Source organism: Gorilla gorilla, chromosome 23 (genome assembly GCF_029281585.2).
Source record: "Gorilla gorilla gorilla isolate KB3781 chromosome 23, NHGRI_mGorGor1-v2.1_pri, whole genome shotgun sequence".
NCBI classification, from domain to species: Eukaryota; Metazoa; Chordata; class Mammalia; order Primates; family Hominidae; genus Gorilla; species Gorilla gorilla.
In genome coordinates, this window is record NC_086018.1 from 41,748,877 (window position 1) to 41,774,478 (window position 25,602).

The 25,602-nt window shown below is 42.1% G+C and overlaps 1 protein-coding gene across 12 annotated transcripts in view; it reads right to left on the reverse strand.

The window, feature by feature from the left end:
• EFCAB6 (EF-hand calcium binding domain 6) overlaps positions 1 to 25,602 on the reverse strand; it is a 291,734-nt gene that overhangs the window by 229,603 nt on the left and 36,529 nt on the right. For 5 of the 12 annotated variants that reach the window (XM_019018760.4, XM_055374814.2, XM_063704725.1 and 2 more), the window contains 3 exons: positions 22,732 to 22,943; positions 15,142 to 15,230; positions 5,034 to 5,100 (listed from right to left, as the gene is read on the reverse strand). The exons of 2 other annotated variants lie outside the window; for them this stretch is intronic. In XM_019018760.4, coding sequence (XP_018874305.3) covers positions 5,034 to 5,100; positions 15,142 to 15,230; positions 22,732 to 22,943 — 368 coding nt within the window. Of the gene's footprint in view, positions 1 to 5,033; positions 5,101 to 15,141; positions 15,231 to 22,731; positions 22,944 to 25,602 lie in introns of those variants that run through there. 5 more of the 12 variants (XM_055374819.1, XM_019018762.3, XM_055374816.2 and 2 more) reach the window with 3 other exon arrangements.

The following is a 25,602-nucleotide window of genomic DNA, read 5'->3' on the forward strand; positions in this document are numbered from 1 at the left end:
ACTGATTCTTTATCCCTTGAATATTAAATTTTTAAATGTCTCTTTAAAGAAAATACACCTCTTTAAGAGAATGAATCTACCCACCACTTTTGTCTCTTCTTCATGAGGATATTACAGAGCAAGCCAGCAGCTCAGCAATTATAATTATTTACTAATTACTTCTGAAATGACTATCTCCACACACCTCCAAGGCACCAGGGTAATCCCATAAAAACCTGTGTCAGATCACTCGGTGTCCAACAGACACGCTTGTCACAGCCGACTGGGTAGACCAGATGTTCTGGCATCATGGTGCCCGAACCTTCAAGCATTTTTTTCTTCTGAGAGCTCCCTGACTTGGGTAGTGACACGGTACAAGAGCAAACAGCCTGGGGCTTAGGATGCTTTGTTTTTCTTTATGTACTTCTTTAACTGAATATATATTCTTTAATTCTAGTCTTCAGTGAAGAACGTATTTTTTTTGTGAGGGGGAGAGTCACGACCTTCTGAACATACACTGTATTCCTATACAGGTCAGAATAGCTTCCTGTTTCTCAGTACTTCCCTCAACAGGGCTTACAATGAGCCCTCACCTCACCTTAGGTGGTAAGATGGGATTTTCTTCCTGTCTTAGCCACTCCTATCTTCACCTCTTGTCGGGAGTTGACAAATGATAGATGGAGTAAAAAACCTGACATTTCGTTAGCCTGGCAACACGCTGCATCTTTGTTCAAGTTCTTTCTCTCCTGGCAGTCCTCGCATGAAGAATGTGAGGAAGCTGTCTGAGGTCTCGGGCGCTGCCACCGCTCCAGGATGGAGCTGGGACCCCACAGGCAGACAGGGTGCATGAAAGACTGACGAGGTGGAGGGAGTGTGAAAGGCAGGACACCAGAGAGAAAAGGGAAGAAAACTCCCAAATGCCCACTTGAAGTAGATGCTCCGTGGACAGAAAGGCAACTCTGTGGTTGGAACACAAAGCTCCACTGACTTGTGCGGTGATGATGAACAGAAAGACTTCTCTCTGTGATGGACTGGGTCTAACTACAGGTGTAACAAGTTGTCACATTTGCTGAATGCAAAGTAAGCATCAACATATGCCTGCTTAACCTCTTTTCTCTCAGCTTCCTTCCATATCAATATGGGATAACAATGGCACCTGCCTCATGGGGTTCACCTGGGAATTAAATGCCTTAATGCGATAAAGCACTTAGAACAGCTCCTAGTACATGCTCAGTGCTAGCTATTATTACTAGAGTTGGCAAAATCTGAAAAATTACATTAATGTCCAAAAGATTAAGGCCCCACCAGCCAAGAGGGGTCCTTTATGTAGGTAGCTGAAGCAGATGGATTGGTTGCCTTCCCAAATCCATTCACCTCTAACCACTTCTCCTTTCCTTTTTTTTTTTTTTTTTTTTTTTTTTTTTTTTTTTTTGAGATAGAGTCTCCCTCTGTTGCCCAGGCTGGAGTACAGTGGCACGATCTCGGCTTACTGCAACCTCTGCCTCCTGGATCCAAGTGATTCTCCTGTCTCAGCCTCCTGAGCAGCTGGAACTACTGGTGTGCGCCACCATGCCCAGTTAATTTTCGTATTTTTAGTAGAGACAAGGTTTCACCATGTTGACCAGGCTGGTCTTAAACTCCTGACCTCAGGTGATCCGCCTGCCTCGGCCTCCCAAAGTGCTGGGATTACAGGCGTGAGCCACCATGCCCGGCTGCCCACTTCTCCTTTCTAACAAAACCCTCTATTTTCCATTTTGTTCAGACATCCGCCCTTCTTGGGTGGCCATGTGCTTCATAGGAGGGAGCCCAGTGGCCACACCAGGTGGTGATTGAGGTTGGTCCTGGCTGCTGGAGGGAACCAATTTCCTTGCCCGTGATTGCTTTAGGTGTGGGGCATAATTCCAGGCTGTGGGACACAGGGAGGGACTTTCTCTTGTTTTTAGAGTCATATTGGGAGAAAAGGGCCCACTGAAAAAAATTTGACATCAAAGTGTCTGCCTGGAGTGCTGGCAACCTCCTGGTAACCAGAAAGAGAGGTAGATGGGTTAGTCAGCCCTAGCCTCCACACCCTCCTGACTTCTTGGGTGAGATAAGAAGCTCCTTATTTTCTAAGATAGTTAACTTGGAGTCTTTGGTTTCTCATAAGGGAAAAAAACCAAACATCTCTGTGTCCAAGGGGTTGCCAGCTGGTGGCAGATAAAGATGGCCACAGCAAGGGTTTTAGTGGTGTTCAGCAAGGAGAACCAGCTTCACTCATCAGTAGGGGAAGGGACTCACATTTACTGACTATCTACTGTATGCAGGGGCTTTGCTTACATTCATTCTTGTCAGTACCCTGAAAGGTACTTTAGAGTTGTCTCCACTTTAGAGATGAGGAAACTCAGAACAAATGAGAAACCATCCACGGCACCCCACTGCCCCCAGCAGCAGAGGCAGGGTTTCAGCCCAGGTGTACCTGATTCTCCACAAATCCCTCTGGCTCCTAGGACACTATGGAGACAAAGAAGCTGAAGACTAGTGAACTCAACAGCCAGTCCAGGAGATGCTCAGGCAAAGGCAAGAGGAGCCACATGAAAGCAGAGGGTCATGGTTGTGGCCAAAACGAAAAGCAAGGGCCAGGAGAGTGATAGCAAGTGAGGAATGCGCCAGGACTTAGCGTGGCTGTTGAGTGGAACCTGAGTGCAAATTAAACCAGAGCCAGGACCAGGTGGATCCCGAAGAGGACATGCTGAGAACCACCCTGGGCTTACAGAGCCTCCTCCCCAAAACAGAGAGCGCCTCTTCCCATGAAGCCATAGGGCACAGTCACCAAAGATGGAGAGACGAGACCCAGAGGTCATCCAATCTGGCCTTCTCCCTTGACTTATAGAGACAGTGAGGCTCAGAGAGCCCAAGGGTTCGACTGGATAAGAGCATGAACATGAGCGTCGGTTGGAGGGTCTGAGGGCCCGTGAAGAAGAGAGAGGCTGACAAACCAGCCATCAGACCAAGCTCATTGCAGAAGAAAACAATTAGGAAATAGGAGTGCTGGGGTTCAGCTGGTTTGGGGTTCCCACTGCTAATTATTTGCTGGTGTAGGAAGGCTGGTCCACACATGCATGAGCAGAGTCTGGCTCCAAAAATTCAGAGACATCTGCATGCATTCTTGGCTCCAGTAAGCCACGTGGGCTCATATTTAAAATAAAATAATTAGCATTCTTTCATTCCCAAACTGTAACCATCACCCAGCAATGACATGTGTATGAAGAGAGGCTTACTTAGATCATTCCTAAGTCTTTTTCTCAGTCTCCAACATTAGTGTGTGACCGTTAGAAGGGTCAGAGTCTTCATTAGAAGCATGCTACTGCACACAGCACACAGTTGAGGGGTGTACTGATTTGTTCTCTTTATTTGGAGGTGGAGGGGCTGGAAAGGTATGAGATTCATTTGTGTTCCTACCTGTACTTCAAAGGAAGCTGTAGGGATAAGCATAATAGTAACAGCTGGCATTTATTAAGTGTTCCAGGTGCTTTATTCTGGATATTTTTAAGCCACACAGCAGCACGTCAAGGTGGTGGCTGTTATCCCCACTGACAGGTGAAAAAACCTAATGATGAGGGCTTGCCCGAGACCACGTGGTTGGTAAATGGCAGAGCCCCAGGATGGAAACCCAGGTCCCGGGGTCAGTCTCCTCCAACCTCCCCTGCCTGCCCAGGGTTGGGGTCATAGGTAGAATTTGGGCTACAGTCTGTGCTGGCTGGAACACATGGCAGAAAAAACCCTCCAGTGCTCTCGTACTAAGCATTACCTTTTCCCTTCACCTGTTTGTTCTCATAGGCAATTGAATGAAAACTGCCTGGGTTTCAGCTCTTAGCAGGGGGTTCCATGGGGAGGAGGATGGGATAAAAAAATTAACTGAAAGGATGGACAGCAATGGAGTTCCATTTCAGATTTGCTCACCACAGCCTTATTTTGGGCCATTTACAATCCTGGCCTTTGTCTGCATCTCCACACTCAAGGTCATGTTGCATTACTGGTCCTTAACAATGTTTCTGCTGCTGTGATAATTGTCATAAACAATGGACTTTTCCAGAAGCATATCATGATGAACACAGTTTAAAGAGAAAAAAGACATATACCCCTAAGTAATATCAATTGCACGACAAAATTCTTGCAGAATAACAAATGGGTCACAGCAAAAGCAGCAGACAATTATACCTGGGTTCCGAATAATATCAACTATAGTGAAACAGGTTTTTAGAAACACATAATGCTAAGAAATTATCATATTGAGATGAATTTTCTGGTGTTAATGGTATCAGCTAGGGAAATTGAGACAAACATTTTGTGGATCTCTGGCTATTTTTGAGTATGAAATATATGAGTCTCAAGAGTTCAAAAAAGAAAGAAAACTTGTCACATTTCAAACCAACATATTGAATCAAATAAATTAAACCATGATTCTCAAACTGCTCATGTAACTGACAGGCCCAAATGCATTTTAAAAAGGAGTCTGATTCCAACCCTTGAATGACATTATCATCTCCTCCCCGCCTTAGCTGTGTGCTGTGAGATCTAACCACAATCAGCAAATAGGAACGATACTATATGCTCTTTTTCTAAACACATAGTAGCTTTCATGGCTAAATTACTCAATACTTAAGTATATATCACTTTGAGTTTGACTGGTTATTTTTACTATGCAGCTCTTGATTGGCATTGACTGCTGCAAAGCAGTCGTTTTCCCTTTCTAAAGAAAAACCTGCTCAGTCTTAGACAAAGACAGAAAAGGCAGCCCTACTAATAATGATCTAAAGTTAATACAAAAGTAATTAATATTCCAGGACTTCTGCTGGTGTCACTCATCAAAAGAGATGCCATCCAAGACAGTCAAAGTAGTCGGAATACAAGCTTTCGCACTGGCTTGTTATCAGAAGATCTATTTAGTCAGACAACGTTGACATGAGAACTCGGATGACAAGGTGTGGCTCATTTTCTATCATCTACCTCCACTAACAATTACTGCTGACAATGGGTGGGGTGGGGGGATATCATTTCTTTAACATCTCTATTACCTTTTCTCCCACTTGGATTTCAAGTTCTCTTAATGTGCGGCAGCAATTCATTTCATTCCCACCTCCCCTTAGAAATAAAAAAAAAAAATCTTTATTAAAACATTTTAACCAAATAAATGTTTACATAGGATATGCAGAGATCAAAATTACAAGGATTTCCAAATAATCTATTTTAAAATGCAAGGTATTTCTTACAAGCTACTGTCTGCAGGAGCATGAAACTGGGCAAATTACTTTGTTTCCCCTGGCCTGTTTTCTCATCCGTAAAATGAAATATGGTAGCATTTACTCCTCCTAAGGTAATGTGCAAATTAACTACTTACAGCTGACACTTAATGAGGACTTTCTGTGTCCCAAGCCTTAACAAGCCTCGTCCCATTTAAGCCTCTCAACAGCTCTATGGATTTGGGACCATTATCATCCCTGCTTTACCGAGGAGACTGACAGGGATCTTAATAGATGAGGAAAATGAAGGTCACATGTGAGGAAGTGGAGGTGCCAGCATCAGACCCAGGTGCTCTGGGTTCAGATCCAGCTCCTAACCTCTCTGCTGCAGCTGCAGCACTTTGACCTGACCACTGTCGGGCTCTACGTCCCCTTAATGGCTCACTTTCAGCTGCTCAGTGAAGGGCTTCGTGGTCAATGCATCTATACCATCCCTGGGTTCCATCTGCTTGTCCCTATTCACTGGTTTTTATTTTGCATTATCTGTGTATCTACAAACCACTGCAGAGCCCCTCCTTGGGACAAACTGGTAGGGTGAGGGTGGGAGGAGAACACGAGGAGGCAGAGCTGGTGCCCCTCCACTTTACAATGTCTGTCCATGCCTCCTACCTGCCAGGTCTAGGGCCGCGGTGCTAAGGAAGACACTGCCTGTACTAGTGACAGTGACGAATGGGAAATAAGCAAACAAGTAATGTGAGTTGAAATAATAAAAGGTGCCATGAAGAAAATAAAGATGGGCAGGAAGATAAATTGGAGATGGGGGAAGATAGGATGACTCTTTGGATGGAGTGGGTAGCAGAAGGTCTCTCTGGCCAAGTGTCTTTTGGATAGAGGCCCACAAGGTGAAGGGCCATGAAGCCTTCCAGGCAAAGCAAAGGGAACAGGCAGCTGGTATGAAGCCCTTGGCTGGCAGGAGCTCAGCAGACCCCAGGGTCAGCAGGAAGGAGGCCAGGGAGACCAGAGCTGGATGGGCAATGAGAAGGTGTGCAGGCTATGTTCAGATGGAGGCAGATGCCAGGCTCGTGAGTCTGTGGGCCATGATAAGGAGTCTAGACTTCAAAGGGTAAGGGGAAGACACTGGAGTGCTTAGCAGAGATTGAATTCCTTACATAGGAGGAAACTGAGTCTCAGAGGGGTTCTGTTCCCAAGTTAAAGATAGGACCTGATCAGGAATTCAAATCTATAATGCTACATTAAATGTAATCTCTTAAATACTGTTTCAATAATATATACAATAGATACAAAACGCTATTTGTAAAATGTTTAGGAATTAAAGAATAAGCCGAGCATGGTGGCTCACGCCTGTAATCCCATCACTTTGGGAGACTGAGGCGGGAGGATCACCTGAGGTCGGGAGTTGGAGGCCAGCCTTACCAACATGGAGAAACCCCATCTCTACTAAAAATACAGAATTAGCCGGGTGTGGTAGGGCATGCCTGTAATCCCAACTACTTAGGAGGCTGAGGCAAGAGCATCACTTGAACCCGGGAGGCAGAGGTTGCGGTGAGCCGAGATCACGCCATTGCACTCCAGCCTGGACAACAACAGCAAAACTCCATCTCAAACAAAAAAAGGAATTAAAGAATAAAAATTAAACAAATGCTTGTTACTTAACCTACTGCCCCCATCCAGCTGCAGCAATGGAACACAGCCTTGGAACTCCAGGAAGCCTTCCCTTCCCAATCACATCCTCCTGCCTAGTTCTAGCCAAGCTGGTCAAGGCTTTGTCAGGTCCGCATTGCAGTTCAGCCTCTCCCTCTGCTTAATCCTGCTTCAGCCTGCTTCCCTTTACAGGTGTTTTTCCTCATCCACATCTTGCTTCCCAAACTCCATCTCAGTGTCTGCTTCAGGAGAACCCAGCCTATGACCATTTATTGTCAGATACTAACTTAGTGACACTAGCTTTCTTTAGATTAATATTGAATGGTATGTCTTTTTAAATCTTTTCACTTTTAATCTTTCTTTATGTTTGAGTTTAGGTTTTTCTCTTACTGGATTTCACTATTTGTTATCTAGACAGACAATCTTTGTCTTTTAAGTGGACTACATGATAATTGAATCCTTAAGTCTTAAAATTTATTTTGCCAGAAATTAATGTAGTTACACTTTCTTTTGTTTATTTTTTCTATTGCATAACTTTTTCTATCCTTTTTCTTTTAGTCTTTTTAATCCTTTCTATTTTCAAAAAGTCAATAACTGGAATTTTTATCCAGTCTGATAATCTCTGTCTTTTAACTGAAATATTTGATCCTTTGCATTTAATGTAGTCATGTTATATACAGAGGGGGGTAGGTCTATAAATTTGTGTTCTCTATTTGTAGTATCTGTTGTAGATTTTTTCCCCTTTCTTACCTTCTTTTGGATTGAGTATTTTAAAATCATTTCATTTTTTCTTCCAAATGTTGGGAATTAAATACTTTGTTTCTATTCTTTAGCAGTTACCCTAAAAATCACAATGTGCATATATAACATTTCAACATATAAAATTAATATATTTATCCTCCTGCTGGCTATCATATAGATCTTAGAAAACTTTTAACTCAATTTATCCACATTCAGCTGATTATTGTCTAATGTTTTAACTCTAAACTTTTTATTTAACACACATAGACATTTTTGTAACCACCTTATATAGCCAAAAATCATTTCTATTTACCCATATTTTGCCACTTTCTTTGCTTTTCACTCCTAAAATCTCAGACCTTTCATCTAGGATTACTTTCCTTCTGCTTCTAGCAGAATCAAGATCTTTCAGTCAAGATCTGCAGGAGATTAACTGTCTCAGTTTTTGTCTGAAAAATGTCTTTAACCCTCAGTCTTTATTTTTAAAATGTTTTCTTACTTTTTATGTCTATAATATTCAAAAATTCAAAATAAGCTGTCCAAATCGAATTGACCTTTAGAGGCATACAAATTCAAGATGTTTTACAACAGGCTTTTTAAAAAATATAGGTTCTGGCTGGGCGCAGTGGCTCACGCCTGTAATCCCAGCACTTTGGGAGGCCAAGACTGGCGGATCACCTGAGGTCAGGAGTTCGACACCAGCCTGACCAGCATGGTGAAACCCTGTCTCTACTAAAAATACAAAAATTAGCCTGGCATGGTGGCGTACGCCTGGCCAAAAGCCTTTCTTATTTCTTTCTTCTCTTCCACAGGCTAGAGTCAGCTAGACCTGCCTAAAGTCAGCTTCACATCTACTCTGTGAACTAATGCTCTGTTGATGCTGTTTCCTTTATCCATCTGAATCTCTGATACCTAGACTGCCAAAGAATCTTGCAATACACAGTACTGGTGAATAAATTTAGCTTCAACAGAATTCTCAAGTTCTTTAGGAGATTTTTCTTCAGAACTCTCAGTAAGTCTTCTTGTGTGGTGCTCAGAAAGCTTTTAAACACTTCTGCTGAGATTTATAATGACCGTTTTGTACACGAACGATTGTAGTTATTCTTCATGGAAGTAGCATTGTACCAAGTGCCATACGGATTATCTAATATGCAAGGGGCCCTCTCCGTCCATATGTAGAAATGTCCTACACGTCCATCTGAAGCAAATCTCAAAAGGTTCAGCCTGATCATTTTAAGCAAAATCATTCATTGGGTGTTTCTGAAGAGATGATGATGTTTCTACCATTATTATAGATGATACAAGGCTCTCTATGCTCGATACAATAATTCCACATTTTGCCCTTACCAGCTCTCATATACTCAGAGATAGAGACTTTTAAAATATCATTCCAGGTCATACCTTTTTAATCTTCATGCTGCTTCCAACTTAACCAACTACTTATCGGATATTCAGAAACTTCCTCAATATGGTGATTTTGATACATGACAAGCTCTGGCAAGGCCAGGACAGAAGAGATGGCATACTCTTTCTGTGTTATGTTCACTGTATGTTATCAATGGCATTAAGTTTTGGCTGGTATAAAATGTGATATCCCAGCCAGGCGTGGTGGCTCACGCCTGTAATCCCAGCACGTTGGGAGCTGAGGCGGGTGGATCACCTGATGTCAGGAGTTCGAGACCAGCCTGGCTAATATGGTGAAACCCTGTCTCTACTAAAAATACCAAAATTAGCTGGATGTGGTGGTGGGCACCTGTAATCCCGGCTCCTTGGGAGGCTGAGGCAGGAGAATCACTTGAACCCGGGAGGCAGAGGTTGCGGTGAGCCAAAACCGCACCCTTGCACTCCAGCCTGGGCAACGAGCAAAATTCCATCTTAAAAAAAAAAAAAGAACAGTGATATCCCCAAACATATTTCCAGAAGGGAATTGCTGTGACCAGAATATTAAATCCCACCACCACAAATCCAGGGAATTTGAATTGCACCTCTGACTATGTCACAAAATCCAGCCCCAGTGTAATGACTTGATAATGCAATCACTACCTCTTATTTTTATGCAAGTTGATGTGAAGAAATTATATGAGGTCTGGTTGAAAGAGATCTTGTCTGAACACAGTAGGCAGAGGTGCCAGATGTTTCTACTTTTTCCAAGTACTCCGGTACCAGTAGATGAGGGTCCCATGGCTACCACAGAAAAAGCTTACTCTTATTCTTAGAAATATAGTAGAGGCCAGGTAAGGTGACTCACGCCTATAATCCCAGCACTTTGGGAGGCTGAGGCGGGCGCATCACCTGAGGTCAGGAGTTTGAGACCAGCCTGGCCAACATGGCAAAACCCCATCTCTACTAAAAGTACAAAAATTAGCCGGTGTGGTGGCACACACCTGTAATCCCAGCTACTTGGGAGGTTGAGACAGAAGAACCGCTTGAACCCAGGAGGCAGAGGTTGCAGTGAGCTGAGATCGCACCACTGCACTCCAGCCTGGGTGACAGAGCAAGACTCTGTCTCAAAAAAAAAGAAAAAAAGAAAAAAAAAAAGAAAAGAAATATAGTATATAATATAGAGTTCTGGGATGGCAAATATTTTATGTCAGCACAGTGAAAAGATTATTTCATTATCTTATAGCCTTCATTGTCACTGTTGAGAGGTTGGTGTCAGTCTGTCACTCCTCTTAAGTCAATTCTGTTTTTCTTCTCACTGCCTATAATATTTTCTCTTTGGTTTTGATGTCTGCAGTTTCACTGCAATAATGTCTAGAGAGGCATTTCTTTTTATTTATCTGGCTTGAGATTCTCAGCCATTATCTTTCCAAATATGACTTCTGCCCTGTTTTTTCTCTTATACTGCTATGGGTTGAAGGTGTTCCTCCAAAATTTAGGTGTTGCCACTGTGAGAGGATTGAGAGGTGGTTAGGCCTGAAGGTTCCGCCCTCTTGAATAGGATTAGGTGCCTTTTTTTTTTTTTTTTTTTTTTTTTCTGAGATGGCAGTCTCACTCTGTTGCCTAGGCAGGAGTGCGATGGCACAATCTTGACTCACTGCAACCTTCGGCTCCTGGGTTCAAGTGATTCTCCTGCCTCAGCCTCCCAAGCAAGTAGCTAGGACCACAGGCACGTGCCACCACACGCGGCTAATTTTTGTATTTTTAGTAGAAACGGGGTTTCACCATGTTGGCCAAGCTGGTCTTGAACTCCTAACCTCAAGTGATCCACCCGTCTTGGCCTCCCAAACATTTTGAGCTCATTCATAAAAAGGAATGAGGTACTAATTCATGCTGTAACATGGGTAAGCCTTAAAAACATGTGCTAGACACAAAAGATCAGCCTTCTTGATTGACACACAGGTCACAGGAGCCTGGGATTACAGGCGTGAGCCACTGCACCCAGCCTCAGATGCCCTTATAAAAGGGCTTGTAGGAGGGTGCCAATACTCTCTTGCCCTTCCTCCTTCCACTATGCAAGGATGCAGTAAAGAGGCCCTCACCACATACTGCTGCCTTGATCTTGGACTGCCCAGCTTCAAGAACTACGAGAAATAAATTTCCTTTCTTACACACTATAGTACCCAGTCTCAGGTATTCTGTTATAGCAGCACAAAACAGACTAAGACAGGTATCTTTTTGGAAATCCAATTAAAAGTATATTAGGACTCCTCTTCCTGTCTTCCATGTCTCCTATGCCTGTCCTCCTAATTTTGTATATTTTTATCTTTCCGTACTGCATTCTAGATAATTTCTTCAGAGCTATCTCTCAGTCCACAAATGTTCCTTTCAGCTGTGTTTAATCCACTATTTTTACCCGTCCACTGTATTTTAGATCTACAGTCAGATTTTTCAGAAGTTCTATTTTATACTTCTTCAAATATTCATTTTATTGCCTGTTTTGCGTTCATATTTTGAATCTATTCTTTCATTTCTTTAAACATATTAAAACACTGGTTTTAGATTACATATCTGATAGTTCCAATATTTCAAGTGTTTGGAGACCTGATTCTATTGGATATGACTTCTATTGGTTAGTAGTCCTCCTTCTTTGATAGTTTCATATTTCAAGTGTTTGGAGACCTGATTCTATTTGATATTACATCTATTGGTTTGTAGTCCTCATTCTTTGATAGTTCCAATATTTCAAGTGTTTGGAGACCTGATTCTATTGGGTATTACATCTATTGGTTTGCAGTTCTCATTCTTTGTCTCTTCATATGTTTTTTAAGATTTTTTGTGTGTGATCTGATGTTACTTGGCACTTTATCTCTGGAAATTCTTTAAGGGATAGGTTGAAGATGCATTCTTCCACAGAAGGGCACACCCCGTCCAGGAATACTCAAAAAAGTTCCTTGCCCGAAACTTTTCAGACCACATAGCATGAATTCAAGCACAGACCCTCATGCAAATCAACTTGTAATTACAATTTTCCCCTTATTCACTCAGCACCAGTGTTGAAATAGGTGGTTTTCCTCAGTGTACCCTTTTGTGATGAAGGTTTATATTTGTAATCGCTGAGGTTGTAGGGTCCCAACTTTGTAGGCAATGGTCCTTTGTTAAGTCCTTCCACCTTGGGAAGGCCTTCTAGGCTTTGTCTCTTGTCTCCATACTCCAAATGGCAAAACTGAATACACAAATTCACCAGGATTTGGCCAATACCCTCAGGGAGAAGCTGACTTTGTAGAATGCTCCCTTCTCTAGATCCCAATTTTTACTCTATGTTTGGCCTCTGAAGATTCCAGCTCAGCAATGTATTAAAATATACGTATATATTTTGCCTTTTATCCAGCATTTTAATTATTTTCAGTAGAAGTGTTGTTCATGGTATATAGCCTACCGCATTGCTAGAAAAAGAAGTCTCTGTTTGCTATAATGTATTGTCTCCAACAATAAAGATAATTCTGCTTCACGAATAAATCAGAAATCTTTCAAATTTAGTTTAAATGTTTAGCCTTTTATGTTTAAGAGAGTAACTCATGATCTCTTTCATCTCAAATTTATTAGACAAGTTTCACAATAAGGAAAAAAAGGCTCTCCTGCTTTCAGTTTTTCCAGTTCTTTAGCTTTCCCAACAAAGACTATTCATATTAGTTTATGTCCACCCAAGAACTTTATCCATAAAATTGGGATGGTTTTATGTCAAGAACAAGAATATGCAGCCTACAAGACAAACTGTCATTCTTTTGAAAGAGCCTGGAAATCATCTTAGTCCCCACTTAGCACTAACTAAAGAGAGCACAGAGAAGTTCCACATCATGGAGGGGATGATACTGTGTCACTCTTGCTGGAGCTGCTGCACTCATTCCTTTTTTTTGAGACCAAGTCTCACTCTGTCACCCAGGCTGGAGTGCAGTGGTGCGATCTGGGCTCACTACAACCTCTACCTCCTGAGTTCAAGTGATACTCCTGCCTCAGCCTCCCGAGTCGCTGGGATTACAGGCATGCACCAACACACCCAACTAATTTTTGTGTTTTTAGTAGAGATGGGGTTTTGCTATGTTGGCTACGCTAGTCTCGAACTCCTGATCTCAGGTGATCTGCCCACTTCGGCCTCCCAAAGTGCTGGGATTACAGGCATGAGCTGCCATGCCTGGCCATCTTTTTTTTTAATTGTGATAAACATGCACAAATAACATAACCATTTTTAAGTGTGTAGGTGAGTAGGTGTTGAGTATATTCACATTGTTGTGCAAAAGATCTCTAGAACATTTTTATCTTACAAAATCAAAACTCTACACCCATGTACATAAATTCCCTATCTCCCCCTCCCCACGACACAAATTCTTCCACCTAAACTGCATCAGTGATGCATCCATCATAAAAGCCATGATACCAGAATTTTCTAATATTTCAGGATCAAATTTAATTTTTTTATCCCCTTAGGAAGGTCAGTTATTCATTCTGTGATTTTGTCCATATTTTGTTTATATTACATACAGTTTTCTCTGATCAATTGAGGTTAATTGGCTTTTGTGGGTTTTTTTTCAATGAACTAGATAGTGTATTTATAATTTCAACTTTTATTTTTTATTATTTTTATTCTTTTGAGACAGAGTCTCACTTTGTCACCCAGGCTGGAGTGCAGTGGCACAATCTTGGCTCACTGCAGCCTCCACCTCCTGGGCTCAAGTGATCCTCCCACCTTAACTTCCCGAGCACCTGGGGCATGCCACCATGCTCAGCTAATTTTTAAGTTTTTTGTAGAGATGAGATCTCACTATATCGTCCAGGCTGGTCTCAAACTCCTGGGCTCAAGTGATCCTCTCACCTCAGCCTCCCAAAGTGCTGGGGTTACAGTGTGAACCACCATGCCCAGCCTCAAGTTTTATTTTAGATTAAGGAGTACATGTGCAGGTTTGTTACATGGGTATATTGCCTAATGCTGAGGTTTGGGGTACAAATAATCCTGTCACCCAGGTAGTGGGCATAGTACCTAATAGTTTTTCAGCCCTTGCCCCCATCCCTTCCCCCTCTAGTTATCTGCTGTGTCTGCTGTTCCCATCTTTATGTCCACATGTACCCAATGTGTAGCTCCCACTTGTAAGTGAGAACATGTGGTATTGGTTTTCTGTTCCTGCATTAATTTGCTTAGGATAATGGCCTCCAGCTGCAAAAGACATGATTTCATTCTTTTTAATGGCTGCATAGTATTCCATGGTATATATGTACAACATTTTAAAATTCAATCCACCATTGGTAGGCACCTTGGTTGGTTAATTCCATGTCTTTGCTACTGTGACTAGTGCTGAGATGAACATATGAGTGCATGTGTCCTTTGGTAGAATGACTTGTTTTCCTTTGGGTATATACCTAGTAATGAGATTGCTGGGTCCAGTGATAGTTCCAAGTTCTTTGAGAAGTCTCCAACTGCTTCTCATAGTGGCTGAACTACAAATTTAATTCTTATATATAATTGGTTACACAACTCCTGAGGAAATGAGGCTTATTCATTTAGAGTCAGATATAAGTAAATATTTTTATTACTAAAACAATATTTCCTAAATCATATACTAAAATAAATAATTTTACTGCTGATTGAGACATTAAAGGTCAAACTCCAACCTGCTCATGTTGCAAAAAAAAAAGAGTCCCATGCTTTATGCAAAAACTATGAAATATTCAAGTAGTTCATACAAAGATCTTTTTTTATTATGTCTAGCCACGAAAACATCACTTTCCAATGAACAACATTAAAAATGTATAAAAACCTACAAATTTTAAATTTGGCATCTTAATATTCTACTTCAAAATTAAATTCCATTAATTCCAATTTTAAATATATTGCATGTAAACTATTTTTGTCTGGTTTTAATTTGCTGTGTTTACATTTTATTACAGTATCATTCCTCTTGTTCTGAAATACATCCTATATAGATGCTAAAATCTTCCCTAAATAAAACTTGACTGGATTAATTCCATTAAATTCCATATGGACAAGTTCTACAAACTCATCTTCCATATATAGCTGTTGATATGATTAGTTCCAATGGCTTCACGTCATAGCTCTTACTCATCATTTCAAATTTCACATTTTCACATGAGCAAACCAAACACTTACCTCTTTATACCATTTATATATAGGTCAATTCCACCAAACCTGGACAGAAAGGCAAGGTACGGTACAGTACCAGAGATGCTAAGGGGGATCTACAGTCAAGGGAGAAGAATGACAACATGTTAGAGAATTAAGATCCAAGCAATAGACGGTAAAGCAGATTTCTAAATCACAGCTCTCAGGATGTAATAGAGAATACTATTAACAGGATGAGCATTCCATTAAACATTTAAATACAACTGCTTAACCCAGGTGTCAGGGTGAACATGCATTCTCAGCAAATAGAGTGTAAATAGCACCCCAGAATGCCAGTCTGTGCCCAACTGAAAGTCGAGTTATCTACAAAATTATTTAAAATCACCTAAAAAATAAAATAAGCATAAATATACTCTATATATACTCTAATATGTGTTATACATATAATACATATTAGAAGCTGAGGCCATAGCACAATTTTATACTGAGTGTCATGTGAACTTTGTACACGAGTTTGTACATACAGTTTTAAGGTAGAAAAAAATCCATTTTTAAATTAAAAATTCCACAAAGGATATCATTGGGTCAAGTGGGTCAATACAGACTGTAGATTAAATAAAAGTATTATCTCAATGTTTAATTTGCTGACATTGATAGCTGCACTGTGATTATGTAAAAGAATAGCTCTTAGGAAATGTACACTGATGTTTTTGGGGTAAAGAACTATGATACAAGCAACTTCCCCTCAAGTGTTTTTTGTTTGTTTTTGTTTTTGTTTTTTGAGATGGAGTCTCGCTCTGTCACGCAGGCTGGAGGGCAGTCATAGAATCTCGGCCCACTGCAACCTTCGCCTCCCCGGTTCATGCAATTCTCCTGCCTCAGCTTCTGGAGCAGCTGGGACTATAGGCACACATCACACCCAGCTAATTTTTGTATTTTTAGTAGAGATGGGGTTTCCCCAGGCTGGCCAGGATGGTCTTGAACTCCTGACCTCAAATGATACGCCCGCCTCAGCCTCCCAAAGTACTGGGATTACAGGCATGAGCCACCACACCTGGCCCCCCTCAAGTGTTTTTAAATATATATATATGTGTACATTGTTTGTGTATGTTGTGTGCATACACATACACACACATAATGAGAGATCACAGAAGAAACAAATGAGGTAAAATGTTCACAATAGGTCAATCTCAATGAGGGTATATGGGCATTATTTGTACCATATGAGTGCTATTTGTACTTTTCTTATTCTTGCAACTTTTCTTTTCTTTTTTTGAGACTCTGTCACCCAGGCTGGAGTAAAATGGCAGGATCTCAGCTCACTGCAAACTCTGCCTCCCGGGTTCAAGCAATTCTCCTGCCTCAGCCTCCCGAGAGCCTGGGACTACAGGTGTCCACCACACACCTGGCTGATTTTTGTATTTTTAGTAGAGACAGGGTTTCATCAAGTTGACCAGGCTGGTTTCCAACTCCTGACCTCAAGCGATCCACCCACCTGGCCTCCCAAAGTTCTGGAATTATAGGCGTGAGCCAATGTGCCTGGCCTATTCTTGCAACTTTTCTACAGGTTTGAGATTATTCCTTTTATTTATTTATTTAATTTTTTTTTGAGATGGAGTCTCATTCTGTCGCCCAGGCTGGAGTGCAGTGGCACAATCTCGGCTCACTGCAACCTCCACCTCCTGGGTTCCAGCAATTCAGTTTGAGATTATTTCTAAGCAAAAAGTTAAATTTTATTTAATAAAATATTTCCAAACAAGCATTATGAATCTAAAATTTAGATAAACATTAAATAAATATACAATCAATATAAATCTATTTCATCAAGCTTCATACAAATACACAAAGTACAATTTCCCATACAGCTGAATGGCTCCCAACTCTACACAATCAAATCTGTTATTTACTAAGCCCTTAAAATGCCAGCCTCAAAGCCTGGCGTGGTTATTGCAGTCTTCTTCAAAGGATGGATTGCTGTTTACTATTTAAAACATGTGTAACTAGGAAATGAGACCAGTGGAGAGGGGCTCACAGGGTGGGCCTCTGTAAAGCCTTTTCCTGGAAAGAATGCCTGTGACTTCTTTTCTGATAATGCATTTTTTAGTAGATATAATTTTGAGCAAGCATTTCAGTTTCCCTAGCCTTGCAGAAGAAGGGCAAGGGCAGATTAAACATGTAGTTCAAGGTTGGGTGCCCTCCTGGTTTTGGTAGTGATAAGAGGAAATGAGGAAGAGAAGAAACTTACATCTGCAGAGCTCACACTGACTGGATGCAGGCACTATTCTCAGTGTTTTACATGAGTAGCCCTAAAACCACCCTCAGAGGTGGTGTCACTTTCTACAACTCACAAAGCAGAGGTATGGCCTCCCTGCCCGGCACCGCCATGAGTGCCAGCGATCTCTGTGAATCCAGAGTGCAAGTCCATCCCACTGCACTAACCACCCTGCCCATGAAGAAAAAGACAGTCCGTCAAATTATTCAAGCTTTCATTGCATTTCATATTGCTACTTATAGTCTAACACAAATTCTAATGTGGTAAAGAAATTCATGCGATGATCAGTCTCCAAAGCTAAGCCCCTTAGACAAGTAAAGAATCTAGTCCAAAAGGAGAGGCTCTGCTCAGTACCTGCCTTTTGGTGTTTACAATTCTTGCAAAATGTTTAAGAATCAAAACCATCTATAGACGAATTGCTGAAAGCGAATTCTTAAGGGTGGGGCTGGAGGAGGCTAGTTTTTAAATCAGTATCCGTCATTGTGATAAGTATCTTGCAAGAAGACATTTTCTCCAACCTGGCACAACCACTGGGATGAAAACAGAACTTTGTTTTCCTTCTCTGGAATCAATTTACCAATTCAACTTCTTTTAAATGGCCTCCATTAATATTCAGGGACTGAGGCCACATTTTTATAAAACACCGAGTCTGCATCACTCTTAATGGAAACAAAGGTACGGAGCAGATTGCAAGAAAAACCTCCTCATACTTCCTGCCCTGGTCAGTCATTAAAACACCCTGACACTCAAACATTCCTGACACAGGTCTTCAAATAAAATTGAAGCTAAAGTAAATTCAGACTATAACTGGAAAATTCTTTCCTAACTTAAGGGGAAATTACCATGAAATCTTTTACTCATTTTGTAAGTGTCCAGTTAGGCTTACATTAACTACTAAAAAAGAAAGAGCATGTATCACCAAATGGATTCATCATAGGACCATCTAGAAAAGCCACAGATGCTGGGAAGTCTGTGGATAGAGAAGAGAAGCCCTGCCCTTCATTCCCAATGACCTTGGCCTCCTGCAATGTGCCACACTCCAGCCTCCTTGATTGACACACAGGTCACAGGAGCTTAAGGTTCTGGGAATCTTACTTGTCATTTAGGACAGACTATCAAGACCTGTTTTTTAAAAAGTCTTTGAAGTTCTACAGTTCTCAGTGGCTTCTTTTAAAAACAGATGTAGCTTTTAAAAACAGATACACATTTCATATTTTCTGTACTCTTGCTCTTCCTGCATAACTGATTAGCTTGGGAAGATTGTCAAAATTTTAAATTAACATTAGATCATGACTATAAGGACACATAGCAGGAAATAATATTTTAACTCTCCATTTGGCATAAAGTATCACTTAAATCAAGTTTATGAGGAAACTGATACAATGTTTACAAGGATGAATGTTCTTTAAAAGCAAAAGAACACTACCATATGACATGGCAGTTCTCCCCTAGGTATGTACCCAAGAGAACTGAAAACATATGTTCACACGAAAACCTTTCACATGAATGTTCACAGCAGTGCTATTCACAAAAGTCAAAACGTGGAAACAACTCAAAGGACCATCAGCCGATCAAAGGGTAAACAAAATGTGGTCTATCCATACAATGGACTATTACTCAGCCATAAAAAGGAATGAGGTACAAATTCATGCTGTAACATGGGTGAGCCTTAAAAACATGTGCTAGACACAAAAGATCATATCTTGTATGACTCCATTGATATGAAATATCCAGAATCTACAGTGACAAATCTATGGTGACAGAAAGTACATTAGTATTTGCAGATACAGCGGAAGGGAAATGGAGAGTAACTGCTAAGGAGGACAGTTTCTTTTTGGAATGATGAAAACGGTTTTCAATTAGATAGTGGTGATGACTGCGAAACTCTATGAATATATGAAAAACATCAATTTATACATGTTTAAAGGGTGAATTTTATGATACGTAAATTATACCTTAATAAAGCTGCTATTAAAAATGTAGACAGCAACAAAGAGTGATGTGGAAAAAATCAAATGCACTATTTTATCCATTATTATAGAAGTAAATAAAGGGGAAATTTTTTTTTAAGGGAAGAGAAAAGTTCTGTCTTCCTCCTCCTTTTCTATCTTTTCTAACAATTCAGTCCTAAAGTCATTAGATGGGACAGAGGAAAATGACATCACAGTGTTGGAGGAGCCATCAAAGCCCGGAGGAGGATATGGGGTGAGGAGGGCATCATCATAGTGGGGTGTCAGTGCCCATGAGGGTGCTAGAGTGCATTAGTGTGATCGCGGCTCACTGCAACCTCCAACACCTGGGCTCAAGGTCAGCTAATTTTTTTTTTTTTTTTAGATGGAGTTTTGCTCTTGTTGCCCAGGCTGGAGTGCAGTGGCACCATCTCGGCTCACCACAACCTCTGCCTCCTGGGTTCAAGCAATTCTCCCACCTCAGCCTCCTGAGTAGCTGGGATTACAGGCATGTGCCACCATGTCCGTCTAATTTTTTTGTATTTTTAGTAGAGATGGGGTTTCTGCATGTTGGTCAGGCTGGTCTCGAACTCCAGACCTCAGGTGATCCGCCTGCTTTGGCTTCCCAAAGTGCTGGGACTACAGGCATGAGCCACCGTACCCAGCCAAGGTCAGCTAATTTTTAAATTTTCTGTAGAGATGGGGTCTTCCTATATTGCCCAGGCTGGTCTTGAACTCCTTGGTTCAAATGATGCTCCCACCTCAGCCTCCAAAGCATTCGGATTACAGGCGTGAACCACCACACCTGACCTACTCACAGTATGCTTCTATTAGCTCTGTTCTGAAATATTATCCAAACATACTCAAATATGAACAGCCAGGGAAATAAGACCCCTCTCAATGGAAAAGACCATCAATGCAGGTCAACCTTGAGGTGACTAACATGTGAAAATTACTAGACAAGAACTTTAAAGCAGCTATTTTAACTATGTTCAATGAGTTGAAAGACATATGCTCATAACTGCAGAAAAACAGAAAATCTAAGCAGGTAAAAAGATCATAAAGAGGAATTAAATGGAAATTCTACAACTGTAATATACAATGTCTAAAAGTAAAAATTCAAGGGATGGGGCTAATAGCAGAATGAAGATGATAAGAGTCGGTGAACTTAAAGACAGATCAATAGACATTATCCAATCTGAATGATAGAATAAAACTTTTTTTAATGAACTGAGCCTCAGAGGCCAGTGGGACAATATCAAAATGTTTAAGAGAGGAAAGAATGGGACAGAAAAAAAATTTGAGAAAATTATGGCTCAAAACTTCACAAATTCAAAAAAAAAGACAGAATTAAAGGGAAGAGAAAACTTTGAAACAGAATATGGTATGCATAAGAAGAAACAACAAATAGAACTGTACTTTTTTTAAATTTTAAGTCAGAAAAAAAAAGAGAGAGAGAGTCAGTCCTTGAAGTTAAGACTGGAATTTGGGAATGCCTGAAATTCATTGAGCTATTTGTTTTGATAACAGATCATTCCCCTGTGTTGGAAGTATACACAGTGGGTTGTAGTATACAGCAAATTCTGAAAGAAGTCAGTTTTTAAATTGCTAGGAGGTAGCATCAAGTCAGACTCTGATTAAGAACTAATGAATGAGGCCAGGCACGGTGGCTCACACCTGTAATCCCAGCACTTTGGGAGGCCAAGGCAGACTGATCACTTGAGGTCAGGAACTTGAGACCAGCCTGGCCAACATGCAGAAAGCCTGTCTCTACTAAAAATTTAAAAATTAGCTGGGCATGGTGGCACATGCCTGTAATCCCACTGTTCGGGAGGCTGAGGCACAAGAATCACTTGAACTCTGGAGACGGAGGTTGCAGTAAGCCAAGATAGTGCCACTGCACTCTAGCCTGGATGACAGAGTGAGACTTCATCAAAAAATAAAAAAAATAATTAATTAATTAATTAAAACTAATGAATGAGTAAATACATATATACTTGTCTGTGTGTGTGCATGCATGTGTGTGTACAAATTTAGTTATTGGGTTAAATGGAATACTAATGATATTCTAGCCCAAATTTTCTACTTTTTATCATTACAGACTGTTTTGAAAGGGTTTGACTCCTACTGCATTTCATATTCCTTTTTTAAGGGCCCCAAGGATACAGTCCACAGATTTTTACTCCTTTCATCCCCCTGGTGTGGCACACCACCAGGTGGCCAAGGGCCTTCATCCTCCACATCCCTCCCCACGTAACTGCATCACCCCTGCTGCAAACCCTTCACCGGCTCCCTACAGCCTCTAGGATAAATGTCGAACTGTTTTACTAAGTACTTTTCTGAATTGGCCCTTCTGGCCACAACATGACCCATATCCCTTCACTTCCGATAGAAATCACAGAACTACCCAGGTCCCTGAGTAAGCATGGCAGGTGGATGCAAGCATCCAAGCTTTCACACAGGCTGTCCCCTCTGCTATAATGACCTTTCCTTCCCCTCTCATCTCGAGAATACTCACTCCTTCATCAAAACTAAGTTAAATGCCCCTCGTCCAGAAAGCCTTCCTGGACTACCTCTCCTCATTTTCAGATAGCTCTCCCTCCGGTAACTCCCAGCCACCGTGTCATGGCCCCTCTCCCAGCACTTGCCAACACTCCGTAAGTGTCTCACTGGGCTGGGAGCTCCTCAAGGGCAGGGCCTGAGTCTGATTTATCTGCACCGCAGTGTATAGCATTGGCTCTAGCATAAAGCCAATGCTCCGTAACTATTTGATGAAGGGAAAAAATGCCAAAATACTAAGTTCCAAAATAGAAGTTGACCCAAATACATTTATATGGACCCTTAAAAGAAATGAAAAGAAGGCCGGGTACAGTGGCTCATGCCTGTAATCCCAGCATTTTGGGAGGCCAAGGCAGGCAGATCACCTGAGGTCAGGAGTTCGAGACCAGCCTGGAAACATGGTGGAACCCCATCTCTACTAAAAATACAAAATTAGCCAGGCATGGTGGCCCACGCCTGTAATCCCAGCTACTCAGGAGGCTGACGCCGGAGAATTGCTTGAACCTGGGAGGCGGAGGTTGCGGTGAGCCAAGATCACACCATTGCACTCCAGCCTGGGCATCAAGAGTGAAATTCTGTCTCAAAAAAAAAAAAAAAAAAAAAAAGAAAGAAAGAAATGAAAAGAAACTGGCTGGAGCAGCGCTACATGCAAAATACGACCGAGTAGCTGTTGATCGTGATCATCTACATCAGCCTTAATTAACTGAATTATGAAAAACAAAACTTCAACTGCTCAGTGGCAACAGTGGGGGGAAAGACAGGATAGGTTACCTGCTCCCCGATCTACCTCAGCTTGTCTGGAATTGAGGGATTCTAAGTATGTACAACATACAGCACCTGAGCCAACACGTCCTGAAACTGTTCTCGTGTGAGCGGCATCAGGAAGTCTGTGATGATTCTTCTCAGTTCACTTTTTGACACAGTCAAGTTCTGACCAGTATCCAGCAGCTGAAAGGCTTTTTGCAACTCATCCCCTCTGTCGGTAATTTTTTGAAATAAAATCCGTTTAACATCTAAGGAGGACAGTGTTGGATTTGCAACAGCTGTGGCTATAAAAGAGATACAGCTATTTATTAAACATGTTTAAAGCCGAGATACTAAACAAAAACTCTTGCACTGTTGAACGGAACCAAGAAAACTTATTAGATGGTATTTCTCCCACCATATCTAGGTTTACGTGTATCACCGTTAGATGACTTGTAATGAAATATCTACTCGGTCATCTTTCAACTCTGAAATTTGGTCAATATAGAATAATAGTAATGACATTAGTAAGAAAAAGAAAGAGAATCTTCCCTATAAAGGACATAGGTCAGTACAAGTGAAAAACATGGATATTGAAAGAAAATTTAGTCAATATCATTCAAATAAATCTTTAAAATATCATATTCACCTTTCATCCCCTTGCCAATTTTTGAGGGAAAAACATGTAATTCTTAAACCCAGACCATTTCCCTTTCAAAGACAGGGAAGAGATGGACGCTAAAATGCAGATATAAAAATGTTCCAAGGGCTGGGCACGGTGGCTCACGCCTGTAATCCCAGCACTTTGGGAGGCCGAGGCAGGCGGATCACCTGAGGTCAGGAGTTCGAGACCAGCCTGGCCAACATGGCGAAACCCCATCTCTACTAAAAATACAAAATTAGCTGGGTGTGGTGGCACATGCCTGTAATCCCAGCTACTCAGGAGGCTGAGGCAGGAGAATAGCTTGAACCTGGGAGGCTGAGGTTGCAGTGAGCTGGGATCGTGCCATTGCACTCCAGCCTGGGCAACAAGAGTGAAACTCCGTCTCAGAAAAAAAAGAAAAATGTTTCGAGTGGTCTAAATAAGCTTTTGGGTTTTGAACTTTTTGGAAGGAAAGGAATAATGTCTTGACTAACGTTTTAGGTCCCAGAGCTCCCTGTGTCAGCAAAGGAGAGGTGATACACCATAGGCCTCCTTCCCCTCTCCAAGACAAAAACAACTAGAGGAACAATAGGTAGGAAATTACATAAGTAAATACGGTGAGTACAAACCAACTTATGGTTCCAATCCGTATCGTATGTGTGAAGACACTGTTGTTCAATTTGATATTTTATAACTGACTGGGGAAACAGGAGACCAAGAATAATGGTAGTTGGTAAATCCCTCCTACTTACTTATGAGATAAACTTGGTAGCCATAGTTTATTTAGCAGCTCTTTCTTACATAGTAAATCCTAGATGTATGTTAAAGGGCTTTAACATTGCCTCATCCTTTATAATAATATTCACAAGCAGCAGCTAGGGAGGGAGGATGCTAGTTCTTTCCCTTTGAATGAAAATTTCTTATCAAGCTATTGGACATTTCTGGCATAAGGACAGTGATAGCTTTAGTCTTGGGGTGACCTGGGCAGGTAAAAGATGCCAAAGATCTCGGTGCACCAACTTGAACCCACCCAGAGGGCAGGCTAGGATTTCCTCAGAGCTGTAGGGTGGGCTGGGCTGTCTTCTGCTTGAGGGGATACAAGAGACAACGTGCAGGCACCCCACAGTGACACTGCCATGGAGATCGGCTGCAGACCCTAACCCCATGAGCCACAGCACAGCAGGCTCTGGGGGGCACTTCCACCCCACACAGGGACTGCGCTGCCATCAGCGATTCTCCCCCGACACCCACTGAGGGCCCAGCGCACGCAGGGCCTGTGCCGGGGGCTGGGGATGACTCTCGCTCCTGATGCCCACAGCCTCAGGGAGGGAGGTGATTCTGTAACTGGGATGCGGCGGTCCAGTGTGGAGACAGGCATTAGGTGTCTGCAGGGAGCACGGGAGACCTAAACAGAGGATGGCTGGTTTCCGGTGACAGGATGGAAGGTGACAGGAAAGCCTACTCAGTGGAAAGCAACTTGCTGATCCTGAGGGAACAGAGCTGGAAGTGGGGCTGCTGTGGGGCGTGGCCAGCCTGGGCAAAAGGAGGATGGGGGTGGGGACAAGCAGAGGTGCATCGGCCAAGAGATGGGACGGGAAAAGTCAGCAGGGTCTGTCCTTGGGCTTCATGCTCTGGGGTTATGAGATGGCACAGTGGGACTGTCATCAAAAGAACAACATAACCCTATTTTCATTCTTCACCTTCCCCCTGGTACCACGTGGAGGAGGAACCAAAAGGGAAGGAGAGTGATGGGGTGGAGACAGGCTGGGTGACTACAGCTGCTTAGGAGAGGAGTGACACAGTACTGTACCAGCGTGATGGTCACAGAGCAAAAAGACTTCGCATGAATAAAAGAAAGGTCAAGCGGGGAGGTCTACAGACTCCTCTGATTGGAGGGGCCAGGTGAGGGATGGAGAGAGGATGGAACACCTGCGTCTGGCCTGGGTGGCTGGGCAGGGACAGCACCCTTCACTTAGAAAGGGAAGAGGGAAGATGCAACAGATGGTATTTTCCAAGATGGGAATGGCAAGATCTCCCAACACAATATCATGTTAACACTCCTCCCTGCAAAAGTGGGCATACGCTCCCCCCTTGAATCTGGTGGGCCCATGACTATGGCAGAATGGACATCTATCAGTATGATACATGACATGTGTGATCTCCAAGATGAGGTCACGCAAGCTGCTACGGCCTCTGCCTGGTCCTATTTATTTATTTATTGAGATGGAGTCTTGCTGTCTCCCAGCCTGGAGTTCAGTGGCACAATCTTGGCTCACTGCAACCTCCACCTCCTGGGTCCAGGCAATTCTCCTGCCTCAGCC